The 26,146-nt window shown below is 39.0% G+C and overlaps 2 protein-coding genes across 2 annotated transcripts in view; one reads left to right on the forward strand and one right to left on the reverse strand.

The window, feature by feature from the left end:
• The window catches only part of LOC135198771 (sushi, von Willebrand factor type A, EGF and pentraxin domain-containing protein 1-like), an 810,178-nt gene extending 791,971 nt beyond the window's left edge, over positions 1 to 18,207 (forward strand). Inside the window, exon 29 of the mRNA XM_064226687.1 lies at positions 18,083 to 18,207. Coding sequence (XP_064082757.1) covers positions 18,083 to 18,087 — 5 coding nt within the window. The 3' untranslated portion in view covers positions 18,088 to 18,207. The remainder of the gene's footprint in view (positions 1 to 18,082) is intronic.
• Positions 14,338 to 26,146, reverse strand: part of LOC135198772 (syntaxin-8-like) — a 37,376-nt gene continuing 25,567 nt past the window's right edge. Inside the window, exons 5-7 of the mRNA XM_064226690.1 lie at positions 23,489 to 23,581; positions 22,435 to 22,536; positions 14,338 to 20,121 (exon numbers count right to left, since the gene is read on the reverse strand). Of these exons, the coding sequence (XP_064082760.1) occupies positions 20,063 to 20,121; positions 22,435 to 22,536; positions 23,489 to 23,581 (254 nt within the window). The 3' untranslated portion in view covers positions 14,338 to 20,062. The remainder of the gene's footprint in view (positions 20,122 to 22,434; positions 22,537 to 23,488; positions 23,582 to 26,146) is intronic.

Below are 26,146 nucleotides of genomic sequence, written 5' to 3' on the forward strand. Positions count from 1 at the left end.
GACCAGGCGAGGGTGTACCAGCGGTAGCCAGCACACCCTTGGTCCCCGTCTTCTTCTTCTTCTCAGAAGGGGAGACGGGCCCCGTTCCCGAAGGAACAGGAGGACCAGCAGAAGAACCCCCCCGTCACACCGGAATGTGACGAGCCCTTCGAAGTTCCCGAAGGAGTCTTCTTAGGGGGAATAACAAAACCCCGGTTACCAGCTGGTCGCTGCGAGAGCGGCCGCTGGCCTGGCGAGAGTCACCTGAGCGGTTCTCGCCAGCCTTCTGCTCCGTGCCGTGGTCTTGGCGCCGAGCGAACTCTGGCGCCGAAACTTTGGCTGCACGGTCTCCCGAGGGAGAGCGTACACTCGGGATCTCCCGCGAACGAGAGACCGAGCCGGAACCCTGGCGTAGCGGCATCGCCGCTAGCACCAGGCGAGGAAGTACCAGAGCTAACCGATACTCCTCTGGTCCCTCGGTTCTTCTCTTTCCTTACGGAAGGGGGAGACGGGCCCCGCTCCGAAAGGAGCAGGAGACCAGCAAAGGACCCCCCGTCCCACCGGGGTGGGACGGGCCCTTAGAAGTTCCCGAAGGAGACTTCTTAGGGGGGGGAGGCAGCCTTCTTCTTCTTCGGCTTATGGGCCTTAGAAGTCGAAGGGGAAGAGGCAGCAAACAGACGAAGATGACTTACCTCTTCTTCTTCGTCAGCTCACGCAGGGACAGTCGTCAGGTCCTCCATACAGGCCGGAGTCGGGGCCATATTGCCGAAGCAACACGGCCCGACTGCACCTGTCCGGAAGGACCTGGACTGGGGAAGACACACCAGGGCAGGACCAGCATGGACAGGCGCAGGAACCAGGAGCGACAGGAACAGCAACCAGCTCAGGAGCGGCAGGAACAGCGGCAGCGGTAAACACGAAGGGACAGCCAAGCCAGTAGCGGGAACCACATCAGCGACAGGTACGGCAGGCAGCCATCGCCTCGTAGAATCATCGGCAGCCAGCGGGAAGCTGGTACTGGCGGCCGGTCCAGGGCGAGCTGCTGGAACAGCGGAAGTCTGGGGCAGGCAACACGAAGAAAACACAGGCGCGGCGGCATACCCCTCCTCGGTACGGCGGCGACCGGCCCTAGAAGCGGCAGACGGCGTCACCGACACAGCATGGGGAGTGTAGACCAGCGGGGGGAAGCAGCATAAGCGGCCGTGAAGGTTGTAGTGGAGACCACTCCAGGTCACCGCCCCAGACCTCGCTAGACTCTGCAGCAGATCGTGGATGCTAGGCACGCCCTGCAGCCGCAGTGGTCCATACCTGTCCAGGTCGTCTCCCACGGCTGTAGCACCTGCGGTAGCACAGACAGATTAGTAAGAGGGGTTCCCTCACGCACGGGGGGGGAGACATGCCCACCCCGAACGGAAGGAAGACCCCCCAAAAACAAATACGAGGAAGCTGAGCGGGGTGGGGCAGGAAAGAAGACGAAGAATCGGATACCAAGGGAGTCGCGGGAGAGCTTTCCGACGACTTCCTGGCAGACCTTCGCTTCCCCTACCCCCGCACAGCAGTGAAAAGTATATGAAAATGAAACAGAATACTGCACTTGCGATTCACTTCATAGAACTTAAAGAGGAAAAATCAATTCCCGGTAAGAGCGGAAACTTGATCCATAATAATATGATGCTATCATAAATATATATGAAAATGAACAATACTGCACTTGCTATTTTCACTTTCACAGCAATAAATCGTAAGGATTAATTCCCGGGTAAGAGCGGAAATTGATCCAAAATTAAATTTGATGCAATTAATAAATGAAAATGAAAAGAAAACTGCATTGCGAATCCACTTTCATTGCATTCTATTCATACAAAATAAGAGGCTCTTGCCGAGCGCAATCAAGCTCTCGGCAACGAACGCACAGGGCAAAAATATAATGAAAAAGAGTACTTACATCTTTCAATTACACACTTTCGCCCAAAATACATGACTCGGCGCGAGTGCGCCCGCCCTCGGCACCGAGACATAATTCAAGGGTTCAATTCATGAAAAGAGCGGAAATCGCCGTCTCTACGGCGATTGCTCCATGTTGATTCATAATTAAGTAATGAAAATGAAAACAGTGTACTTACAGTTTCATTTTCAAGTCAAACCAAACCATTAGTAGAAAACACAATATAAACAAAGCATACGACGATGAAGCGGGCAGAGAGCGATGACGAACACGTCCTTCACCCGCGGCCGAAAGCAAAAGTGATTCTTCACCTCTCGGGCGCGCGGGCGCGCGCACGATCGGACAAGCAGTTAACTACCGTTCTCCCCTTGTTCGAAGCTTACGACCGTCCCAGCTGCCGCTAGTTACCTTCCTATTGTTAAAGGACCGAGGGTTTGTATTACGTATCGGAACAAACAGGGTCTTTGTATCTCGCGGACAGTTCCCGAGGAGTTGAAATTAGGGGAGGTCTGTCCTTGAAGGGGATGATGTATCCCTTCCTCAGAACCGACAGCGACCAGGAGTCGGCTCCTCTCAAGGCCCAGGCTTCTGCGTATTTCAGGAGCCTGGCGCCCACTGGTGTTTGGAGGATCTGAGAGTCACTTTCCCTTCTTGAAGGGCCGGAAGGTTGACCTTCATCTATTGTCTGAGCTTTTCTTTCTGGAGGGGGGACGTGTAGTAGAGCCTCCACAAAAGGGCTGCTGAGGAGGACGAGAGTCCCTCTTAGAGAGTCCTTCTTAGGAGCAGTCACAATAGGGCGGTTCTTCTTGGCTGTCTGCACAAGATGGTCTTGTGTCGCCTTCTCAGTCAGTGAGCGTGTAGTATCCTTCACTAACTGCGAAGGGAACAGATGATCAGACAAAGGCGCGAACAGTAAGGCAGTTCTCTGACTTGGAGAAACAGCCTTAGTCAAGAAAGATCCAAACACCGATCTCTTTTTGAGCAAACCTGTTCCGAAAAGGGAAGAAACTTCTCCCGAGCCGTCTTGAACTGCTTTGTCCATGCATGCCAGGACGCTATGGAGAACTTCTGGGTTATTGAGAAAGTCAGTGTCCTGGGTCTTCTTAGCAAGAACTCCAAGGGACCAGTCCCTCTTGATTTGAGACTGCCTTGACGGAGTTACGCATTTCCAACCTATGGTTGAAAATGCGTAGCGGGCAAGATGGCTTTCGAACTGGGAGAATTATCTCCTAGTTTGAATCTAAATGTCTCAATTTTTCTCTTACTTGATCATCTTCCAATCTCTTACTTTCTTTCGCTCTGTTACTCCCCCTAGCTGTCCTCCTCTTCACTAAAACCCTCGTGTAGGTTGGGAAGGAGCTGGGTCTCTGAGCTTAGGCTTTACCTTGATCCAAATGGCAGGGACTATAGCGGTTTGGTCCGCAGCTCGATTATGTTTAGACCTTGAGGATATTGATGTGATTCCACATCAATATTTATTAGGGCGGGACTACATGTGGGGACTTGCCTACGGAATCCGGGGAGGTATAGTCTCCACGGTAGGACTCTCGGCAATTTATCCGGATTGCCCTCTAAAATAACATGAGTGGGGATGATTGCATACTAGCTATGCCCTCGGTCCTATCAAGCGGGTTCTGCTTACACTTGAGCCAATCATGTTATGTTAGAGCCATCCCTTCGGGGTGGTAGGTAGGGAGTGGACATATGGGAATTGGTCTCTGCTGTGTGTCTTTGGTGAGGGGAAGTCTTTGAGAGGAGGCCCAGTTTTTACCATGGCTTGCAGTTGGTTTCTCTAATTTCAAAAAAAAAAAAAAAAAAACGAAAAATGGAATATGACTCTGGAACTCAGTCCCCCGGAAAATGTGACCCCATGACACTAGAGACGACTTCGGCTTGTTTAAATAAGGAAAGCTCTGTTGACAACCTCGGCAATAAAAAGGATTCCTCCAACAATACTTCTCTGACCAATGTTGTTAAAGACAATTTATCGGCACTGGTGGAAAATAATTCTAGTAGTAACAGTAATACTTTACTCTCTGGTTCTGGCTCATTACCAGATACAACAAAAAATCTGAAAATTCTCCACTTAAAAAACATACCAATTGGTTGTAGCTATGACATAATTCATGAAGCCTTCTGTAGATTTGGGGCAATCAAAGAAATTTTAATGGAGCTTAATGGTAGTAAAGGATTTTGGGAAGCTTGGGTATCATTTTCAAGTTTTGAGATTGCTTTAGAAGCAAATAAAAATTTAGAGAGCATAAGAATTGACAATTGTTTGATTTCTAGGGCTCTATGTGATAAAGCACCAAGACACCTAGAGGTATATAAACCAGAAGAATGGTTTGGAAAAAAAGAAATAGAGCATGGACTTCCAGAAGTAAGAACCCCCAAGCCCCCAACATGGATAATTGCAACTGGGAAGATAGAAAAATTATAACTATTATAAGATGAGTAAATTTATACAAAAAAAAGTTGGTTTAATTAAAAGTAAGGATATTAGTAGATACGGTAAGCAATCTGTTTTGATTAATGCAAAATCAGATACTCAAGCTCACATGCTTTGTGGCATGAAGATTGCAGAAATTGATCCTATTAAGGATATTAAACCACATATGAGCTTCAGCTATGGTAGAGGAGTAGTTTTTGATAAAGATCTATATGAATTTTCAGAACCAGAAATTCTGGACATGTGCCCTGATAATGTTTGGAAAGTAAGTAAGATCCCTCAAACAAGCATGGTAGTTTTAACATTTGAAACCCCTGTCATACCAGATCATATAATTATTAAGAATGAAAAAGTACGTGTTCGAGAATATAAACCTAGGCCTTTACAATGCTTTAATTGTTTCAAGTACGGTCACCCTTCCCGTACTGCAATAATACGAAGATCTGTATTAACTGTTCTTCGTTAGAACATGGCCAATGCAACAGAGATACAACCTGTGCAAACTGTAAAGATCATCATAAATCAAATGATAAAATTTGTAGAGAATACAAGAAAGAAGCTGCCATCTTGAAAGCAAATGCTGAACATATTAGTGTAGGTTATGCAAAGCATTTACTCGATCGACAACTTAATTTTGCTCAAGCGGTTAAGATGCCACCAAAAGATTATAATCCACTACCCCTTACTACACAGGGGGACCAGTGGTAGCACCTGGCCCGTCAGGTGCATCTCCCTTAGTGGTAGTAGCCCAGCCATCTGGGTCAAGTGGCTCAGCTTATAAAAGCCAGAGCACAAACCTCCAGAGAGGTCAAGATGGTTTCCACCACACCAAAAGTAGTGTCACTGATAGGAGCACCTCTCCTAGAGGTAGTAGCCCAGCCTTCTGGGCCAAGTGCTCGAACTGTTGAAGTTCTAGCACAATCCTCCAAGGAAGCCAATGTGGCTTCCACCACCTCAAATGTATTGTCTCAGGCAGAATCTCTACCTGATTTGAGGAGATTAGAAAACAAGATCTTCCAAAGAGGAAAATGGTCCCCATCCTCCTCACCTTCATCAAATCAGGTAAGTGCCCTACTGCTCATGATCCCAAGGTTGACTTGTATAAAGATCACAGAAAGAAAGAAAAGAAGAACGGTGGCCTAGTAAAGCCTTCCATCTCCAGGCCTTACATGGCTTCATCTGAAAAGTCCCAAAAGACAAATGAGACAAAGAAAAATAATAACAAAAGATAATGTCTATTATCCAGTGGAATTGCAGAGGTCTAAGTACTAGCATTGAGCAAATAAAAACTTTAACCAGGGACTTGGACACGAAGATAATTTGTCTACAGGAAACCAAGATCAGTGACAAACCATTTAATCCTGGACTCAATTATCATTTTTGTAGATCCCCTCCTTTGCAAGGTGCAAGAGCTCAAGGTGGTACAGGTTTTATTATTCACAAATCTGTAAAATTTGAAACAATCCCACTCAATACACCACTACAAGGCATGTGCAGTTAGAACTCATATCGGAAAAAAAATTACTTTATGCTCGCTATATATTGAACCATCTTTAGAACTTTTCCTCTTAGATCATGCTGGGAATCCAAGAAGGCTTAGCCTTTCTGACCTCCAAGACCTGATCAATCAGCTTCCTGCCCCTTTTATTTTGATGGGTGATTTTAATGCAAAGCATACTTTATGGGGTGGAAATGTATGCGATAGATGGGGTAATCTTGTTGAAGAATTAATCGACAACAATGATGTAATACTAATGAATGATGGTTCTCCAACTAGGTATGATGTATTCCACAACTCTACATCAGCCATTGATTTGTCAATCTGTTCCTCATCCATTCGATTGGACTACCTTTGGTCAGTAAATGAACACCTACATGGCAGACCATTGGCCAATAATGTTAAAATATGTCCATAATCTTCCTTCTCAGTGTCCACCAAAATGGAAGATAGACGAGGCAGACTGGGCAGCTTATGAAAAGTGTTCACACACTGATAAAGAGTATGATGAATTTACATCTCCAGTGCATGCCTATCAACATCTTGAAAATATTATTGATGATAATGCTAGCAAGTTTATACCTAAAACATGCGGTTTACCTCATCGCCCTGTAGTTCCTTGGTGGAGTAAAGAAGTGCCAACGCAAGAAAAGTGACCCGAACTTGCTTCAGAAGATACTTGAGAACAAACTATGTAGCAGATAGAATAGCGTACCTCAGAGCCTGTGCCAAACAAAAAAGAACTTTTAAAAAAGCAAAGAGAGCATCTTGGAAGAAATATATATCTAATATTAATACCAAAACTCCTTCAAAGGAAATATGGGACAAGATTAGAAAACTTCAAGGCAAATTCGTCCCTAAGCCTCTACCAATATTAAGGGAAAATAATAGATATATATCTGACCCCAAAGATGTAGCAGAGGTTCTTGCAAAGCACTTTGCCCATGTATCAAGTGCTGACAACTATTCCCCAGCATTTCAACAAATTAGAGCATCAACATCTGTTGTTCCTCCTGCTTCTTCAAATACTGAAGCTTTTAACCTGCCTTTTAGTATGGAGGAGATGCAAAATGCTATCTCTAGCTCTTCTTTAACTGCCCCAGGTGAGGATGGCATCCGGTATGAAATGATATCACATCTTCCAGTGGATACCAAGGAATTTTTATTAGAAACCTTTAATGGACTATGGGCTTCCCATACATCTCCTGATTCCTGGCATACATCAATTGTAATTCCAGGCCACAAGTCTGGTAAAGACCCAGAACTGCCATCTAGTTATAGGCCCATATCCTTGACCAGTTGCATATGCAAATTATTTGAGAGAATGATCAACAACAGACTTGTGTGGTATCTAGAATCAAAAAATCTTTTATCTAACAGGCAGTTTGGTTTTAGGAAGAACCGAAGTACTCTAGACCCTTTGCTGATGTTATCAAGGGAAATTTCAAATGCCTTTTCTAACCAAAACCAGGTGGTGGGTGTCTTTTTTGACCTCGAAAAAGCAATATGACACGACCTGGAGGGGTGGTATTTTAAAGCAATTGGCCTCGTGGGGTATAGGAGGACATATGTTCTCTTTTATTGAAGAATTTTTATCAAACCGCTCAATTAAAGTGAGAGTAGGGTCAGAACTATCTTCATCCTACATGCAAGAAGAAGGTGTCCCCCAAGGCAGCGTATTGAGTGTGACCTTATTTGCTGTTGCTATTAATAGTCTCATGAGTCACATACCTCCTGGCATACAAGGATCACTATTTGTCGATGACTTTGCAATTTACTGTAGTGGATCATCTGCACTACAAGCATGCCAAAATCTTCAAATTGCAATAAATGCTGCATCCGCATGGGCAAATTCTCGTGGATTCATGTTTTCACCTCAGAAGACCAAAGCCATTCGCTTTACTCGTACTCGTAAAAGGGAAGAGATCCCCACCCTTTTCTTAAATGATTGTATTTTGCCTTATGAGGATAATATCAAGTTTCTTGGAGTCATTTTCGACAAGAAAATGACATTTGGTCCCCATATAAATGACCTATCTATCAGGGTTAAGAAGTCACTGAACATTCTGAAAGTTGTATCGCATTATGATTGGGGTGCTGATAGAACAACTTTGCTTAGAATTTATACATCTTTGTGTCTGAGCAAGTTAGACTATGCATGCCAAATATATGGGTCAGCTGCAAAGACTTTACTTGGAAAACTTGATATTGTTCACAATGCTGGGCTTCGCATCTGCACAGGTGCTTACAGAACATCTCCCATTGACAGTCTCTATGTGGATTCTGGCATACCTCCCCTTTCCATTCGCAGAGAGGAGTTGAGTTTGAGGTATTTAGCTAGGTCCCTTGCGGTGAGAAACAATCCTAACTATAAATATGTTAGGGCGCCTTTAGATCGGGCTCCTAACAGATCCAGAGTGCCCAAGCCTTTGGAAGTACAGCTGAAAAAATGATGCTAGAGAAGTAGGCTTGTTAACAAGCACAGATAGCAGAGGTGGGATATCCCAAGTCTCCCCCTTGGTGTAATCCACCTGTTAAAGTATGTTTTACGGCAGGAGGGAAAAAATACCTTACCTAGTAGGGTAATGAAAAGTGAGTTTTTAAATCATGCTGCTCAACATCATGGGAAACATGTTTTTACAGATGGCTCCAAATCGGCTGCAGGAGTTGGAAGTGCAGCTGTGGTGGGGGATACTGTTATTAGAAGGAAACTCCCATCCTCCTGTTCAATATTTACTGCTGAGCTGTACGCAATAATTCTCGCAGTCCAACATATTTTTAAAAATGGCCACCAAAATAGTTTTTATACAATTTTTACGGATTCCAATAGTGTTTTACTCTCATTAAAACAAATTATGCCAGGCCATCATCTAGTACAAGAGGTGCAGGACTGGTTAGTACTTCTGCAATCTAGGAAGAGTATCAGTGTTCACTTCTGTTGGGTCCCTGCCCATGTTGGGGTGGATGGAAATGAACAAGTAGATAAGGCAGCAAAGGAAGCTTCAGGGCTAAGTAATCCATCCCCCCTTTTAGTAATTCCTTAACAAAGATTTTAAAAGTGAGATTCATCTTTACTGTAAAAATAAGTGGCAGGCTCGATGGTCTGAACTGACCACCAATACAAAATTGAAACACATCCACCCATTGGTGGATAAATGGTCATCTTGTAATGCTACAAGTAGGAGGGATACCATTATTTTAACTAGGCTGCGTATTGGCCATACACATGCAACGCACAATTATTTAATGAAGAGTGGGGAAGGGAGACAGGCCCCTCACTGTAATACCTGTCAAGTGACAATGGATGTTAAGCATATTTTAGTTGATTGTCCTGTTTTTAATCTTCAGAGGAGGACACATTTACTCCAGGACAAACCTTTGAGAGATATACTGGGGGAAAACTGTAATACCCTGAACTTGAGAAAATTTATACAAAGTATTGGGTTATATTACGAGCTATAATTGATTTTATTAATTTATTTATTTATTTTACCCTTTTAATCCTTATTTATTTCACATCTAGATTTTATTGTATGAAAGTGTTGCGATTGATATTAAAGGTTAAAATGGTACTAAATGGTGTGAGTATACAGATATTATGATTGAATGAATTTTGTTATATAGCGCTGAATGGCCTTTGATGCCCCAGTGCTTGGCTTAATGCCTAAATCCTATATTCAATTCAATTCAATTCCAAGGGACCAGTCCAGGAAATTGACGACCTCTAGTACGAGGAAAAGTCCCTTAAGGAGGTGGTTCAACTCCGATATGCTCCACGTCGATCTAGCGGATGTAAGGCGTGTCGTCTGGAAGAGTCAACCAGACTTGAGAAGTCTGACTCTGCTGATGCAGGGAGAGACAGACCAATGGTTTCTCCTGTCTCGTACCAAATGCCTCTCCTTCCTAAAAGCTTGGAGGGAGGCATGCAGAACACTGTCTTGCCCAATTCCTTCTTCGAGTTCATCCATGAACTGAGAGACTGGAGGGCCTTCTTCATGGAAATAGCCGGTCTCATTTTCAAAAAGGAAGAGGACTTGGAGGTTCTGGTACTGGAGAAAAGCGAACGAGGAGAAGGAGGAGCGGCAGGACTAAGCGAATCTCCGTACTCCTGAAGCAATAAGGCGGTTAAAGTCTTGTGGTTGGAAAGACCTTCATTCGCCGGAGACTCGTCTTCTGACACATCTTCCAGTACGAGATCAGATGAGGGAGAACGTTCCCGTTTGGAGGATTAGTCTTTCAAAGACCTCCTTCGTTCTGTAGGGGAAGGGCTTCTATCTGGGGAAGAGCTGATCGACATCGAAGCTCTTGCCCCAAAGTTTGAAGATCAGAAACCTTCCTTCTTACGAGCCTAGCAGACTCCTCGCTCCTGGTTGGCGCCACGCGCCTGGCTGGCTCCTCGCTCCTGGCTGGCGCCTCGCTCTTGGTTGGCTCCTCACTCCTGGCTGGAGCCTTGCGTCTGGCTAGCTCCTCGCTCCTGGCTGGCGCCTCGCGCCTGGCTGGCTCCTGGCTGACGCCTCGTGCCCGACTGGCTCCTCCTGCCTGGAAGGCACTTTGTGCCTGGAGAGCGCCTCGCGCTCCCTGGTAGGCTCTTCTTGTTCTGAAGAGGACCAATCACAAGTAGGAGCTACTTGCTTGTTGGCAAGAGGAAACGTCCTCATAGAAGGAGGGCGTTCAGACACACCTTCAATCCTCTTGACATATCGTCGATCTGAAGAAACGAACTTGGGGGGAGGAACCTCTAAGCGCCGAGAGGACCTCTTGATCGGAAGAGAAGTATCCTTCCTACGAGGAGGATCCTTGGAGAGCACTCCAACTAAAGAAGAGATCTGCTCCTGCATGGCCAGGAGGATCCTTGTGGTAGCCGCCTCCTTATCCTCATCGGGAGGAGGGGAAGGCGGTCTGGAAGTTACCTGGGGCTCCACGACAGCAACGAGAGACAAGAAGGCTCTCTTCGCTCTCTTGATTTCCGAAGGTGACTCTCCTGGGAAGCGTTCCGGACTTGAATCAAGAGCAGTTGCTGTCCAGCTCCCCTTCAACGGGCGCAAGTGATCAGTATCCCTCCAACCGCATCTAGGAGACGAGGATCCTGAAGATGAGAAGCAGTCACGCAGGACGCTTTTACAATAGCGATCCCTGGCAGTCTGAGGTGTAGCAGATCCTGCCGAAGGGACGCCTGATCGGTGGGGAATCTCCACAACCTCAGTATGGCTTTCGACATTCCTTCTCCTCTGGGCCTGGGAGCTTGGAAGAGGTCTAGACCTGGGAGCGTTGTGGAGCTGACCAGACGCCCCTCCACTACACTGGGGACACTCACATCACTGTCCACTGCATAATTCACTTCATCACTATACTTACCTTGCAAAGCAGCCATCTTACTCTCCATTATTTTAAAGACAGCTTTAAGATCTGCAAGTTCCGTTGCCGAATCTTCAGGATCTGCAATAGGTGAAGGGGCTGAAAAAGAAGGAGAAGTAGCACTTCTTATAAGAGGGGAAGAAGTTCCCAAACTAGGAACTAGCTCGTTAGATCTAGAACCACTCAAACTTCTGGAGGAAGCTTTCCTCATTCTCTCTCTTTCTAACTTCTTCAAATAAGAAGTTAGAGTCTTCCACTCTTTAGCACTCAAACTCTCGCACTCTTTACAGGTGTTAGCAAAAGAACATTCATACTTTCTGCAACCCTTACATACAGTGTGAGGATCAACCAAAGCCTTTGGCAATCTCACCTTACAGCCTTCATTCACACAAACTCTCATCACAACACTAGAGTCAGACATTATAAGAAAAATCCAAAGCAAGTTCAAGAAAACAGTCCACGAAAGCGTATGCCAATCCAACAATCCAAATACGTCACCAAAAGTCGGTCAAGAAGATCAATTGTCAATGAAAAATGAAAATCCAGTCAAGAGGAACCAACAACAATGTTGATGGTACCAGCGACAGAGAAAATCTGATTAGAAAATGGGAATGGTTCCTAGTCCTGCCACCCAGGGCAGGACGGTAGATCACCTGACCTACCTGTAGTGTGTGCCGCGAAATTTGAATTTCTGTCGGGACGACGGAGTCTATAGCTAAGTATATATCTGACAGGGAAGTTGAATGTACAAAACTGTTAATTCCCACCACTAACACAAACCCGTTCTGCAATTCAACCTCCAAAACGCCCTAATCGTAGATTACAATGGAATTGCCAACTTCAAAGAATTTTCCAAACAGGAAATCACTTCTTTGATTATTTAAAAAAAAAAATCACTAACTTACCAATAATGTAGTACATAAAAAGTGCCTGAGGAATTTCTTGTAAGTAAATTTTTGCCACTCTTTCTTCTAGTACGTATTAGCTTGGCATTGAGAAAGGGGGTTTCCTCAACTTAAACTCAAACCTTCCTCCAATATATACTCTGTGTGGTATTAAATATACTATCCTTATATAACTTTAATCAGCTCACACATGGACTTTTTTTTTTGTGATCAGGATTGCAATCAGCTGTGCTTTCGTTTGAATATATAATTATGAAAACTCTTTACCCTTAATTGTTAAAAAATCTCTGAGTTGCACAGAGTATTAGTTTGGTTTTGGGAGGAAGAAGCTGGACTAATATGTAAACCCCCTTTCTTTATGAAGACTAATTAACGAGGTTTTCAATTCGTTTGAACAGTAAATTAAGTCATTATAATTGCCTCTCTTGGTTGCCCTAATGCTAGCACATGAAAGCTGGGAGAAAACAAGCGAACAATAACCAGACCATAGACAAGTTAATAAGGATGACAGCTCATGAGAAAGAACACCAGTTACACCCCAGGATGCTTCAGAGTACCATATAACTTGGGACGTCATATTGCTTTTGGATCTACATACTATTTATAAAGAAAGGTCATCAATATAAGGATGGAATATAAATTTAGGCCAAAGGCCAAGCAATGGGACCTATGAGGTCACTCAGCACTGAAAGGGAAACTCAGGGTAAAAAGGTTATAAAAGGTGTGACAGGATGGAAACCTCGCAGCTACACAATGAAACACTTGTTAGGAAAGAGTGGAAAGTGAACAATTCAGGGAGCCTGGAAAGTAGGATGGAAGAAAAAGAATATGAATGGAGGTTTTCCAATATTAAATCTAAAGCATTAGCTAAAAGGAAGAAAGCAAATAGTGGGGTGGGAAGAAAGAAAGAAAAATAATATGGAGATGAAAACAAGTAAATAGTTTTAAATTTTGTGTGATGTTTGATCATTTCAAAATGTATGTAGTCTTGATCTGGAGCTAACTTGTTACAAGCAGAAAGGGCATTTTCTAATTCTTTAATTAATCATTTATAAAAATGGAGACCTCAAACCATTTCAAAATTTGTACTCTGTTTTGTTTATGCTTACTGAAGTATGACTGCTAATATATTTCCAATGTTGTCAATGTAAATCTGATATTACAAATAGATCATAAACACTGTCCAATATATGTTTAGGTATGTCTGTGATCCTGTGTTTGATACATTATAGCTGCTTGTAAAAGTCATGAACTCAGAAGTGGCTCTTAACTTCGGAAATGTTTACATAAAATACCCTGTTCATTATGTAGCAAAGCATTTTGTGGTGTATTTTGTATACACATATATAATCTAAAATCAAGTACACCTCTTCATGTACAAATGAATATCCATGGCAGACTGTATACACACACACACGCACATATATATATTATATGAGGTGAAAACTTTATTCACACATAAGCGCAGTGAATATCACAGTTACAGTAATGAAACAAACTGCTATATACTAAAACAGGCCAATTATTCAATCACAGCTAGCAAAAAAAAAAACTGACTATAGTCCATTGATTTTACCAAGAATGTCAGAGGGAGATTAAGATCATTTAAGCATACCACCAAACAATGGGAATGAAATTCCTCAAAAATCAGTCAATTTACAACATTGCAAATTTTGTAATTACCTATTATTGTATTTATTATTCCTCAATCACAAGGAGAAATGTAGCATTAGTATTGGCACATCTATGATCACCCATCTGAGGTCATGGATGGGTATTTAATAAGCTGCTGCTGTGATAAAGGAACCATAAATGCTGTGTTCTTCAGAGGCAGCAAGATCAGTTGCAGCTCATCATTGTCTTTCAAGGTCAATCATGAGAAATTGCATAAATTTCAAAATATTTCATGTTAGAAATGCAGGAAGTATTTCCTGTATGGAGCACACAGCAGAGGCAATTAGAAGTCGGTCAAGCAATAGTTTAGCAAATTTGCAAAGAAGTACAAAACAGTAGTAGTATTTGGAAAAGCAGTTTTCAAGATAAAAAAATTTTTTTATTAGCAAATTGCATAATTTGTCTCAAATATCAATAAAAAAAGAACTAGAATTAGTCTTAAATTTTAATTTGTCTACTTATGACTTGAATGATTAATGTACACACTTTTGTCAAAATTGATGCTGATACAACAGATGCACAGGTCTTCTTCTTCTTTTATGGGCTGCCATGAGGCCAGAGCCTGTGTCCGCCAATTTATAACAATAACAATACGTGACATGTTATGTCCACACATATAAAAAAAAATTACAGGGCAAGCATTGTGGTAAAGCAAAAGATAGCTTTCTTATTGGGTAACTTTGAAAGGAGATTAAAGGTCTTCCCACCTTTTGGTTTATTATTCCCATAAGAGATTGGTGGGGCAGAGGTGGTTTGTCAGTAGTACCATACTGTGGGATGTGGCAATACATGCATGTTTTCAGTTATTATCACTATTCAACTACATAGTAAAATAGGCTGACTACAAATGACATCAAGCATTGCTCAAAGAATAGCAAAATAAAACCTCAATCAAAACAATACTATATTATTAGTGGCATACATTTATTCATGTTTGATGGTAAACCTATGCTTTTTCATACACACACATTCATAAAAGCACACTTATAATTTCATCAAATACAAGAATGACAAAATATTCCATGAAATTCACAGACACTTGCTCAAGTCAAATTAGGTGACTTCCCTTAGCAGGAGTCTGCATATGAGATAAAGAGCTTCCTTTACCATAATAGAATTTTCAAATGGCTAACTATTACTATCAGCAATAAATATTGTCTCTCTACAAGAGGGGCATTAGAGTTTTTCTATATTAAGAGTTCTTTTCTCTAGTGTTATACTTCCACTGCTACAAGATAAAATGGAGCAAGCCAGTATGTACTAAGCTGTAGCCAGAAAAGCCTCAAATGATAAAGAAATATGTAAATAAATATAAAAGAACATAAAATTGTTCCAGTTTTATGTTTACGAGCCAAAATCCCAGCATCACAAACTAGTACATTTCAAATTGTTTTAGAAGATCAGCAAACTGGAAAGTGCCAAAATTTAGTATACAAACATTAAACCTTACAGTTGAATCTACATGCCTGCTAGGGATATAGTAGTATGTACTGTATTACCTTCGTGCACAATATTTTTACACGAAAACATGTTTCCCTATAAACTCAATTAGAAATAGCCTTACAGTGTGAAATGGACCAAGTTACATTAACATGATAGCTCTTGAGATAAGAACAGTCCTACTGCACATACCCATGCTAACTGCTATCCAGCAGAACAAGGGAAAGAGAGGAGGGTACTGAAGATTATGATTAATGAATTTGTACAAAAACACACTTTATTGTAAAGCCATCATTAGTTCTTACAAATTCATTAAACATAAGTGACCTGACTTGCAACTTACTAGGGCGGGATGGAGGGAGGATTAAGCAGATGAACATCTAAGAAGACAAGACCCAGATGCAAGAAGTCCAATCCCCTTTAGAAAATAGAAAATGAAGCCAACTATCATCTCTGAAATCAAAACAGCCAAAATCATAGAAGCATCTGTAAATACTGAATTTGCAATGGAAGACTAACCAAAGACAGTACTCACCTAACACAAGAGTCACATTTCTTACCTTTTACATCAAGCTAATAATTATGTTGTTGGAAGTATGAAAAGCACATTTGAAAATAGGATTTTTTTTCCGAGGTATTTTGCTTTTTGAGAACAATAGAGGCAACCTTATCCCTTTCTGCTTGGGTAAGATCACGACAGCTAGCATGCAAAGACAATGATCCCAATGCTGTGCCTCAACAAGACAAGAACAAATGTTTGGATGCCTGGGAAGACCATCCTTGGTTCTAAGCAGTTTAGGTGCTGGCAACTGTCCTCCCTGGACCATGCTCATTAAAGGCATCAGAAAACATCACACGATTGAAATCTGATGAAACTTACTAGTACTCCCTTCTGAAAATTATCTTCAACCCACCACCAATAAAGACCATGAAGCACTGTCCGTGGTTGGGATCCAGAGCTATGGAGACATCAAGGCCACCTTGAAACATGAAGCTAACTGCAGTTGCTGAGAATGAATATGGAGTTTCTGTGATGAACCAGCTACTCCAAAGTCACCAAGTGACCTTTCAACATGGGAGCATGTTGAAATTACTTAATCATAAGCAAGTAAAAACCAAAAAGGCAGTGATGCAAGGCAAAGACAGACACAGACCGAAGGTAATAATTTCTTTAGACCAAAGAACAGGAAAATATTTACCTAACAAACAAACAAATCCAGATAAGGACTGGGCAAGAAAAATTGATCCTACCCAGCCAATTTTCAAATTGGCAAAAAGGAAATTACAAAAAGTAATACATGACTGAAAACTGACATAGATTGTACTCATAATAACACGGAAACAACTGTGTCACCATTCAAAAAGTTTAAGGTGTTAATGTAGCAAAAATTTAACTAAAATCTTAGCATAACACCTCAAAGTGAAAAATAATAAATGAATGTGTGCGGATGAGAAGGTATGTATAGCACAGGACAAACAGGGTAAAAAGGTTAGCATGACAACATAACTGTAATCTTATTCACACATGGTCTACGGGACTTAACTTCTTTCAAAATCTATCAGATGGTGTGACTGGGTCAGTTTCACATGAGCAAGACTTATTTATGATAAATGGGTTTTTAAAAAAGAAATACTGTATATGTTACACAATTAAACTTCATATTTTTAGTACAGTGCTAAAAACTAGAGATTTTGGTGAAGCTTTTATTTAAAATTCTCCTCCACTTGAAGTTTATTCCTACACATCTAGACAGAGATTCCTCATCTAGCTATATGTTAATTTTATCAAAGCATAGGAAATGCAATATATTAACAAGCCATGTGCTCCTCTTTCATTCTACATTCCAACTCTTAGTAATGCAAAGAGGTCATAGTGGTCTGGAATAAAGGCACATCTTAAAGAGAATTTACAAGTTACTATTAAAAAGACTGATTAATTATCAAATATTTCCCATTATGTTAATAACTCACATCAACATCTTTAGTGGTTGTAATTCAACAAATATTTGTATATTATCAACTTTGAATGAAACTGGATAGAAAATAAAGTTAATAGTATACTACGGTACTATCAAATAAGCTACTCGGTTGATGTTAATGGATTCTTTTTACTTCAGTGCTAATAAAAATGTCCTGTCCAGCAGGATGGGTACACAGCAAGACCAAATAAGTTATTTTAATATCTGCTACATAGTTACTATAAACATTGACAAATGCTATGATGGCTTTTAATATACTATAGTGAAACTGAAATATCTACTGATTACAAATACAGTACGTACATAAATTTTCACTTCAATTCTTCCATTCAAAAGATACATTCAGTTCACTAAATATTAAATGTATAACAAAAAATTAGTATACTAGTAGCTTTTATATGCAAAATCTATCATAATACTATAAAAAAAAACATGGGAAACCCAACACAACATTTGACCATTACAAAAGAGCTTGATCATACCTGGAAGCACAAAAATAATTATAGCATCATGGATTAGATTCAATATGACTAGCAATAACTTTTAAAATCTACATCCTGTCATTTGTGTTTAATATGTAGTCCAGAATATTTCTGATAAAATTAAAAGTACAAAGAAAATATTTACACAATCTAATATAACTTGCTATAATATATAAATGATTTAATGTAACTTGCTTCATAGAAGAAATCATTAAGTGAAATGGAATCACAATTACTTTTACTTAAATCTGAAAAATCAATACTGTTTTTAAAATTTAATAAAATTATATTTTTAAAAATGCCTTTATCACTAATGGGGCGAGTAGCATCTGAGAATCCCAAGAGATTCATGATATCTCTATGTTATGTGTTGCAGAATGAAAGATCCTATACATGGTCATCTAGTCTTCCACCACAAGTACAAGGCACAAAGTCAACAAACAAGACCTCAGGGAGATAGAATTCCAAGAACTTTAAGGAAAACTTTTACCAAAACAGAGCATCCAGTTACTCTTGTGGTGTGGACAAAAACAAATTATATACTACTGTCAAAACAAGAAAGTAAAACATTCATTTATATTCTAACCAAGGTCCCAATTAAGAGCAAGCTATGTGAAGAATACCACAAACTTACTAGGTAAAAAAATTATGAATATTTCAGTTTGCAACAAATCTGTAATTTTCCACTTGGAATTTCTTGCAACTCATAATTTTTCAAGGAAATGAGGAAAAACAGGGTACCATATACTATTGATATTTCATGCGCTGAATGGCCCCTCGGCTCCGGCGCTTGGCTATGTGCCAAAAATTTTATAATCTAATCTAATCTACTATGATATTTCAGATTAAATTTATGATAAAAAGTTCCTATCAATTGCCAATTCTAAACTCAAATCAATGAAAGAACCTTGCACACCAAAAGCAAAATCCTGTTTCAAATGATAAAAAGTACTGATTACAACCAATAACTGCAAAATAGCAATAACTCTACTGTATCTAAACCACAAAATGGTGTATGACCAAGTCCTTGTGCCTTTTTGTAATAAATTTTTAATTCATCATTGTAATGCTACTTTTTGCATGTTACTGCAAATTATGTGTATAATTTGCATTAGCTTTCCTTTGTCTTTTCACAGGCTTTAATTCTGTTTTTTGTTTGTTTTGTTTGTATGGTGTTTTGACATTTACTTAAATATATATTGTATCAGAATACAATTATCTAAATATAAATTGTATAAAAATTTTGAAGTTTAAATAGCATTCACAATAAAATCCAAATAAAGATAGTCCCTTCTCACTGAGACTATACAAACCATATCAATTGTAAATGATGGTAATCATTTACAACAAAAAGCTATAAAATAAAAGTATCATCTTAAGAGCCCACTATATATTAGCTACCAGTATGCACTCTGGCAGTTGGGTAGTTTTTAGTTTGCCAAAAAAATGTTAAGAGCCTTTGTTTCTTTGTAAGATTATTTTGTCAAAAAAAAAGAACTGATTCATGTAATCAGCTTAGAAATTTATTCCATGGCTTTGTAGTGGCCACTTCTTTTCAATATTTTTATTATGTTTTTGTTACAGAAAAGTAATTTGAAAGTGTGAAAGTGCATTGCAGATTGAAATAAAATCCATTCACTGAAAGCCTTCCAAAAGGTGAAAGCTAACTTTATACCAATTTTTCATACCTTGTCTTACATGTCTCCAATAATTTTCTCTTGGCAAGTTTTTGTAACAGATGAACAGACTGATCACATGATAGATTTGTTTGTAAAATCTGGTGTTGTAATAACAAGTCATGGGTGCCAACCACAACAACATTGCAGGTGATACTGAATCAAGGAGTCTATACTGAAAAGACAAAAGCTTAATAGCCTTTAACCCTAACCAATATACCATTTCCACCAGAAACCCAAAGCCTGGGTTAAATGTGCAAAATATCTTTACCATCTAGAATTTAACATTAATCAGTATGAATACAAATGAAAATTAGAAATGCTTGTAAAGACTAGATGACCCTATCAACAGAGCTCCCTCATTCTCATCATTACATACTAAGGTGGAAAATAACACCAAAAAATAATCTAATCAGAGTACTATCATGTGCCAACATCAGTAATAAGAGAACCTATAAACACTTAATTGGTAACATAAAACATTTACCTCTGAATCGGTAAATGGTTTGGCATTATCAATGAAGTGAAGAGGTATGCAGCAACTCATCCAACTGCAAATTCAAATTATAAAACATAAGTAAACCTACAAACCAAAAAATTCCATGTCACTTAAAAAAATAACTGTATTCAGTACAGGGCATATGACCTTCATAAATAGTTTTTTATATGGAATGTTTACCTTACCAAACTGCAACAATAACAATAGCAATGAAGAGAAGAATGATCACCAACCAATAAGCTGGAATAAAAAAAATAATTTACTTATATTTGCTTAAAATCACAGCTATGTGCTATATATAAACAATATAATATAACAAAGTATAACACTAGTATAGCAATCTTGAAATCACAAACATATATAATAAAAAAAGTGTCCTTATCAAAATATGGAAGAAATCCTGGATTAACTTTATCCGATTAATTATTAAAATAACCTCATCTCCCTGTGACACAAAAGCTGTCACAGATACCATACTATACTATTCTTACTGTTTTTATTTCGGCCATCTCTATACAAGGGTTTTTTCAGCTATTCACCCTCTTATTTGTTGATTCTAGGATGAATTCCAAAAGGCATAATTGTTTCAAAAACTACCATTTATATCAACTTCATGCATACCTAAATAACTCATCTCTCTGGCACACAAACTCTCATTTCCTTGGTATGAACACAGTGATCAACAAATTCTTCTTTTATGCAAGCCTTTCTAACATACATATTTCTCACTGCCGCATATACCCCTCAAATAATCGCCCCTATAGCCTTCATCCTTTTATCTTCACAAATCTTACCACTGCATACATACAGACAATTTGGTTCAACCATAAAGACAACTTAGTTCAACCATATAACAACTTTGTTCAAACAATCTTTAATATTATCCAACTTTGTCTCCTTACTCACTGCTACTTAAGGGTTGCTCAAAAACAACAACTAATCCACTTGCTCTCCTCCTACATCACCACTGATAATGCAATGTTATCTACTGGAAACCAGAAAATATAATTGCAAGATATGTTGGAGTATAGCAAAGTTTCCAATTCAAGAGGTTTATAAGTCATCTTAAGGAATTCCCTTCCTTAAACCAAATAAATTAATTGATTCATCAAATGTCACAGAATTTTAGCTTATCCTTTCCTGGAACACAAATAGTGACATCAACCCTGCACTTTGGAATATTAGAAAAACCCACCAGCCAACTTCATCTTAATTCACTTATTTACCTTCTTTGTCATGGGTATAGTACAACAAAAAGATATCTGGCAAAAACTTTTCAATTAATGGCAAATAACGCAATGAAGATCACCCTCATAAAAAGGGATTTGGTAATATAAACTGATAAGAAACTAATAGCAAGTGGTCTCGCTTGAAACCAGTTGGGAAAAGGAACAATTGAACAATTACATATTGAAGAGACCAATTTTGCTGAAAGCAAAGGTTAAAAAAATTAAGTATCAAGAAAAGATTGAATAAATATACAATGACCTATAAGAGTGGGGCTAAACTCTTTGATAAGCACACTAAGAGATAAAAACATGTACTTATCCAAACCAGAATAAAGGTGGTGAATCTACCAACTTGAGCAACTGTGGAAGACAACACCTGACATGCTCAAGTTCAGGCTAAACAAACAATGACAAAACTCCACCTATAGTATAGTAAAATGTAACATCATCCACTCCTGCACTAGCAAGAAGTTTAAGGATAGATGGAGGAAGGGGTGTAAGGTCATGCCACCTCTGATACGGCTAAAATCAGAGAGACATCTTTAGGGTCTTAAGTAAAAATCTGCTTAAACTGCCTTACCACAAGAGGCAAATGTAGGGTACTTATTGATGACATGCATAATAAACCATTAAAGGAGAGGAACAACAGAATCTTATACCAGAGGTTTCATTGTAACCAAATTTCCAAAGTGACTTCCAGCACCAAAACTTCTCAATATAAAGGACAGAAAATTCTATAATAGTAACTAGTAAAAAGAGAAAGGTCGCAAAGGGGAAAAAGTTCCTGGGTTGTCAAATAAAGCAGCTGTCCTACTCCACACACAATTGAAGGAGATAAGTGATAACCCAAGCAGAGATAAACTTAGTTATAATAACACCCAAAATGTAGGTGTCAGTTTCAAGGGTAACCGCCTCACCAAGATAAACACAAATAAATGGCAAATGTGTAATGTTTAATATAGTATGTAGTGCCAATATCAGTGACTGCAACAGTGAAGCAGAAACAGGTTTCCTGATAAAGCAAAATAGCAAGAAGGTCAAAATTCATGAGACAACTCACTGGGAATGCCAGTAGTGTAGAAAAAGAATTACGGTGCTATGACTTCTCATAGTCCAAAGATTCCATGGGATCTAAACCATGCTACAATGTGAGCTTGTGGATTCTGTACCTTCTTCTCTTGGACCTACAGTGCTATCAGTTACAATTATTTGTCTTGGTATGGAGATCTAAAGCTAGTTACTCTTCTCTTAGAATTTGAGCTAATGAGTGCCAAGAGACACACTACAGAGTAAAAAAGTAAAAAATAAATTTCTCTATACTTACGCCATGTTCTTATTTTCTTTTGCACAATGCCAATGTGATCAGTTTCATCTATTAGCCGATTTTGGGTATTTGTAGTTCTCTCAGAAATTTCATCAAGTAAATCTGCAAAGATTACTTACTGCAATGAATATGGTAAAATATATCATAGAATAAACTAAATATGTAAGTAATGTTATGACCAAAAGTGTCAGATTATGTAATTCTGGTAACATGCTGCCACTCAACATCCATTTCTTAAATAACAAAACAAGAACCAAGGGAGCTAAATACAATGAAAATGTCAGAATCCATAAAATAACCCTCTACCATTCTATTACCCTTCATCTGCTGGATTTTCTTAGAAATTTCTCTGAGTATACAAATCAATCAGGTACACTAACACAAACCGTTACTTTTTCATACAAGTAGTATATTACTGTAATTAAGACTGTCTTTAAGAGAATATTCAAATGATTTTCTTTACATCTGCTACTTTTCATGAATAAAAAAAGCTGAGTACACTTAATATTTCATCATATGGGGTTTTTTATAAAAATAACTATATATAAATTACAAGTACCATTATAAAAAACAGTTTCTATTTTATTACTATCCAGTTTTCTTAAAACCATACTAATTTCCCTCCCACAGATAAATTCATTGGCCTTTCTAATCACAGATTTTCTGCCAACCATTTATGGCTGGCTCTTGAGTAATGTACTATGCCTACACTTAATTATAATTAAAAACAATTTAAGTCATTACATCATTGTGAGTAATTTCTACCCCATGAAATAGGCATTATTTGTCAGCAGACAGTAAGATATAATGGCAGTACTACAAAACCATTCTTTTTTGCTGATAAAGATCCAACTCTCACAAAGACATAACATCAGAGAAAGAGAAATATTTTGAGAATACATTTAAAACTGATTAATGTTCATCATTGTAAAATAAATAATGTCAGTTATCAAAAAAAGAATACTGTACTGTATATTAAAAAAATCTATAAATATAACTCATGCACATAATATATACTGTACCAACATTTTAAGAATGGTGCAAAAATACTAACCATTTTGGTCATCAACTTCAGTGCCTATTGCAGATGCTATTCGTTTCTGCCTTGATATAACTTGGGACAGAACATCTAATCCTGCTTCTTGCTCTGCATGAAAATGAAAATACAGTATATTTAGTTAAAGGATTCACTCCAGCTAAAATACTTTTGTAAACAATAAAGATTACCATAAGTTCAGAAAGCAATTACGCTTGAATAGGACGAAAAGGAAATTGAAACAATGTTCTTTTAGTAGCTCCCATAGCCAAATGAATACTGTTATTGATTACATTTATGCAGTACTGATGATAACCCATCCTTCTTAAAAAAATAACTATGTATTATTAAAGCATGCATGACTCCTACTATAGTTTTCATTCCTCTTCCAAATTAAAAAACTTTACCATTAAATGAAACAAATTAATGCAATACATACGTTGTAGCTACAATACTTATAAAAAGAATATAAAACATGCAAATTGATAACTTTGCTTCTTAGATAATAGATTAAAATTCCTATTATAAGAAAAAAGTAATACAGAATCCTTACAGATGAAAACTTTAAAGAAAGTACATCCCTGTAAACAATGAAACTAAATCTACATGAAAGTGGAAATTCTAAAGCAACTGTACTAAACTAACCTGGTCATATGGTAGAGAAATGAACTTGTATTCAAATTACAAACAAAAATTACATGACACTTAACTTTTAAGATCATATTACCAAACCACTACTATAATAAACTGTAGTATGATAATTATAAGATCCTTACATTTAGCGAGTGTATAAATGACCCCCATTTGAAAACTATTACAGTAGTGCCTCAGGATACGAAATTAATCCGTATCGAAGCGGCCTTCGTAACCTGATATTTTCGTATCTTGAACCACATTTTACATGTAAATTGCCTAATTCATTCCAAGCCCTACAAAAACACCCCAGTAAATTTTATAATAAAGCTAATGAAATACAACAATTTGGACCATTCAATACCTAACTTAAACTACATATACTACTAATATGTAATACATACCTGTAAATAAAGTGTATTAGTGTACATGGTACAAGAAATACCGTACGTACATACATATGTAGTAAAATGTAGAACCTTACCTTTCGAGTGAGGCGATCTCCGAAAAGTGGTGACAGAGGAGGAGGACAAATGGCAGAAAACATGAACACTTAACTTTACGAAACATTAAAAAATGGCAGAAAACATTAACACTAAACTTTATGAAACACATTAACAAATGGCAGAAAACATTAACACTTAACTTTACAAAAAATTTAAAATTAAATTTCTTTTTCTTTTCTTTTTTTTTATTTTTAAATTTTTCTTACTTTTTAATATGATATTGTTAGTATACAATAAAGTTTTGTACATACCCGGCAGATATATACTTAGCTATAGTCTCTGACGTCCCGACAGAATTCAAAACTCGCGGCACACGCGACAGGTAGGTCAGGTGACCAGCCCACTCCCGCGGGAATAGGAACCATTCCCGTTTTCTAACCAGAATTTTTCTCTTCCACCTGTCTCCTGAGGGGAGGCTGGGCGGGCCATTAATCGTATATATCTGCCGGGTAAGTATGTACAAAACTTTATTGTATACTAACAATATCATTTTTGTACATGCAACTTCCCCGGCAGATATATACTTAGCTGATTGACACCCTTGGTGGAGGGCAAGAGACAGTTACATACTAATTATTTATGAATATAAAAACGGGGAAACAACATACGTTGTAGGTATATTAAAAAACAACCTTGGTTCCTACCTGATATGGAAGAAGACTTCATTGATACTGTCTATGAGTCTGCTTGCCATCAGAGTTTCAGAGAGGATGAGACCTGTGACTGATAACCCTTTCGGATCATGCCAATGGGGGCTTACCCGCTTACATGGCAGAGCCTTTTCTTGGATCGTACCAATGGGGGCTGACCCACTTACATGGCAGAACCTTGACCTGTATCATACCAACGGGGGCTAACCCTCTTACATGATAGAGCTTTAGGTAATTAAGACACTACAAGGAGCATAACGACCAATCCCGATCACCTGACCACACTAACATGTTAGAACTACGATTTGAAAGGGGTCAACTCCTGCACCCTCTTTCAATCGAACAATTAAACGCACCAAAAAACCATTAAAAACCCTAACCTAATAAAACTAAAAAGGATTGGGTTCAGCTCCCTGTCCCAGCAACGAATCCGCAGATACGTACGCTCCTAGAGTAAAGCATTTGTCGTACGTCACTTGAATGTCTCTCAAGTAATGGGATGCAAAGACTGAATTGCATCTCCAAAAAGTTGACTCCACTAGAGTCTGTATCGACAAGTTCTTGTGGAATGCCAAAGAGGTAGCGACTGCTCTTACCTCATGAGCTTTAACTCTAAGGAGGTCCAGTTGTTCTTCTTTACACGCTAAATGGGCTTCCTTGATTACATCTTTGATGAAGAACGCCTGAGCATTTTTTGAGATCTGTCTTCCGGGATCTCTAACTGAGCACCATAAACTCTCCTTACTCCCCTTTAGTTCGTTTTTCCTTTCTAAGTAGAACTTAAGGCTTCTAACTGGGCAAAGAGCCCTTTCTCGCTCTGTACCTACTAGAGACGAAAGTCCTTTTACCTCAAAGGTTCTAGGCCAAGGTTTCGAAGGGTTTTCATT

This window comes from Macrobrachium nipponense, chromosome 22, assembly GCF_015104395.2.
Source record: "Macrobrachium nipponense isolate FS-2020 chromosome 22, ASM1510439v2, whole genome shotgun sequence".
In the NCBI taxonomy this organism is placed as follows: Eukaryota; Metazoa; Arthropoda; class Malacostraca; order Decapoda; family Palaemonidae; genus Macrobrachium; species Macrobrachium nipponense.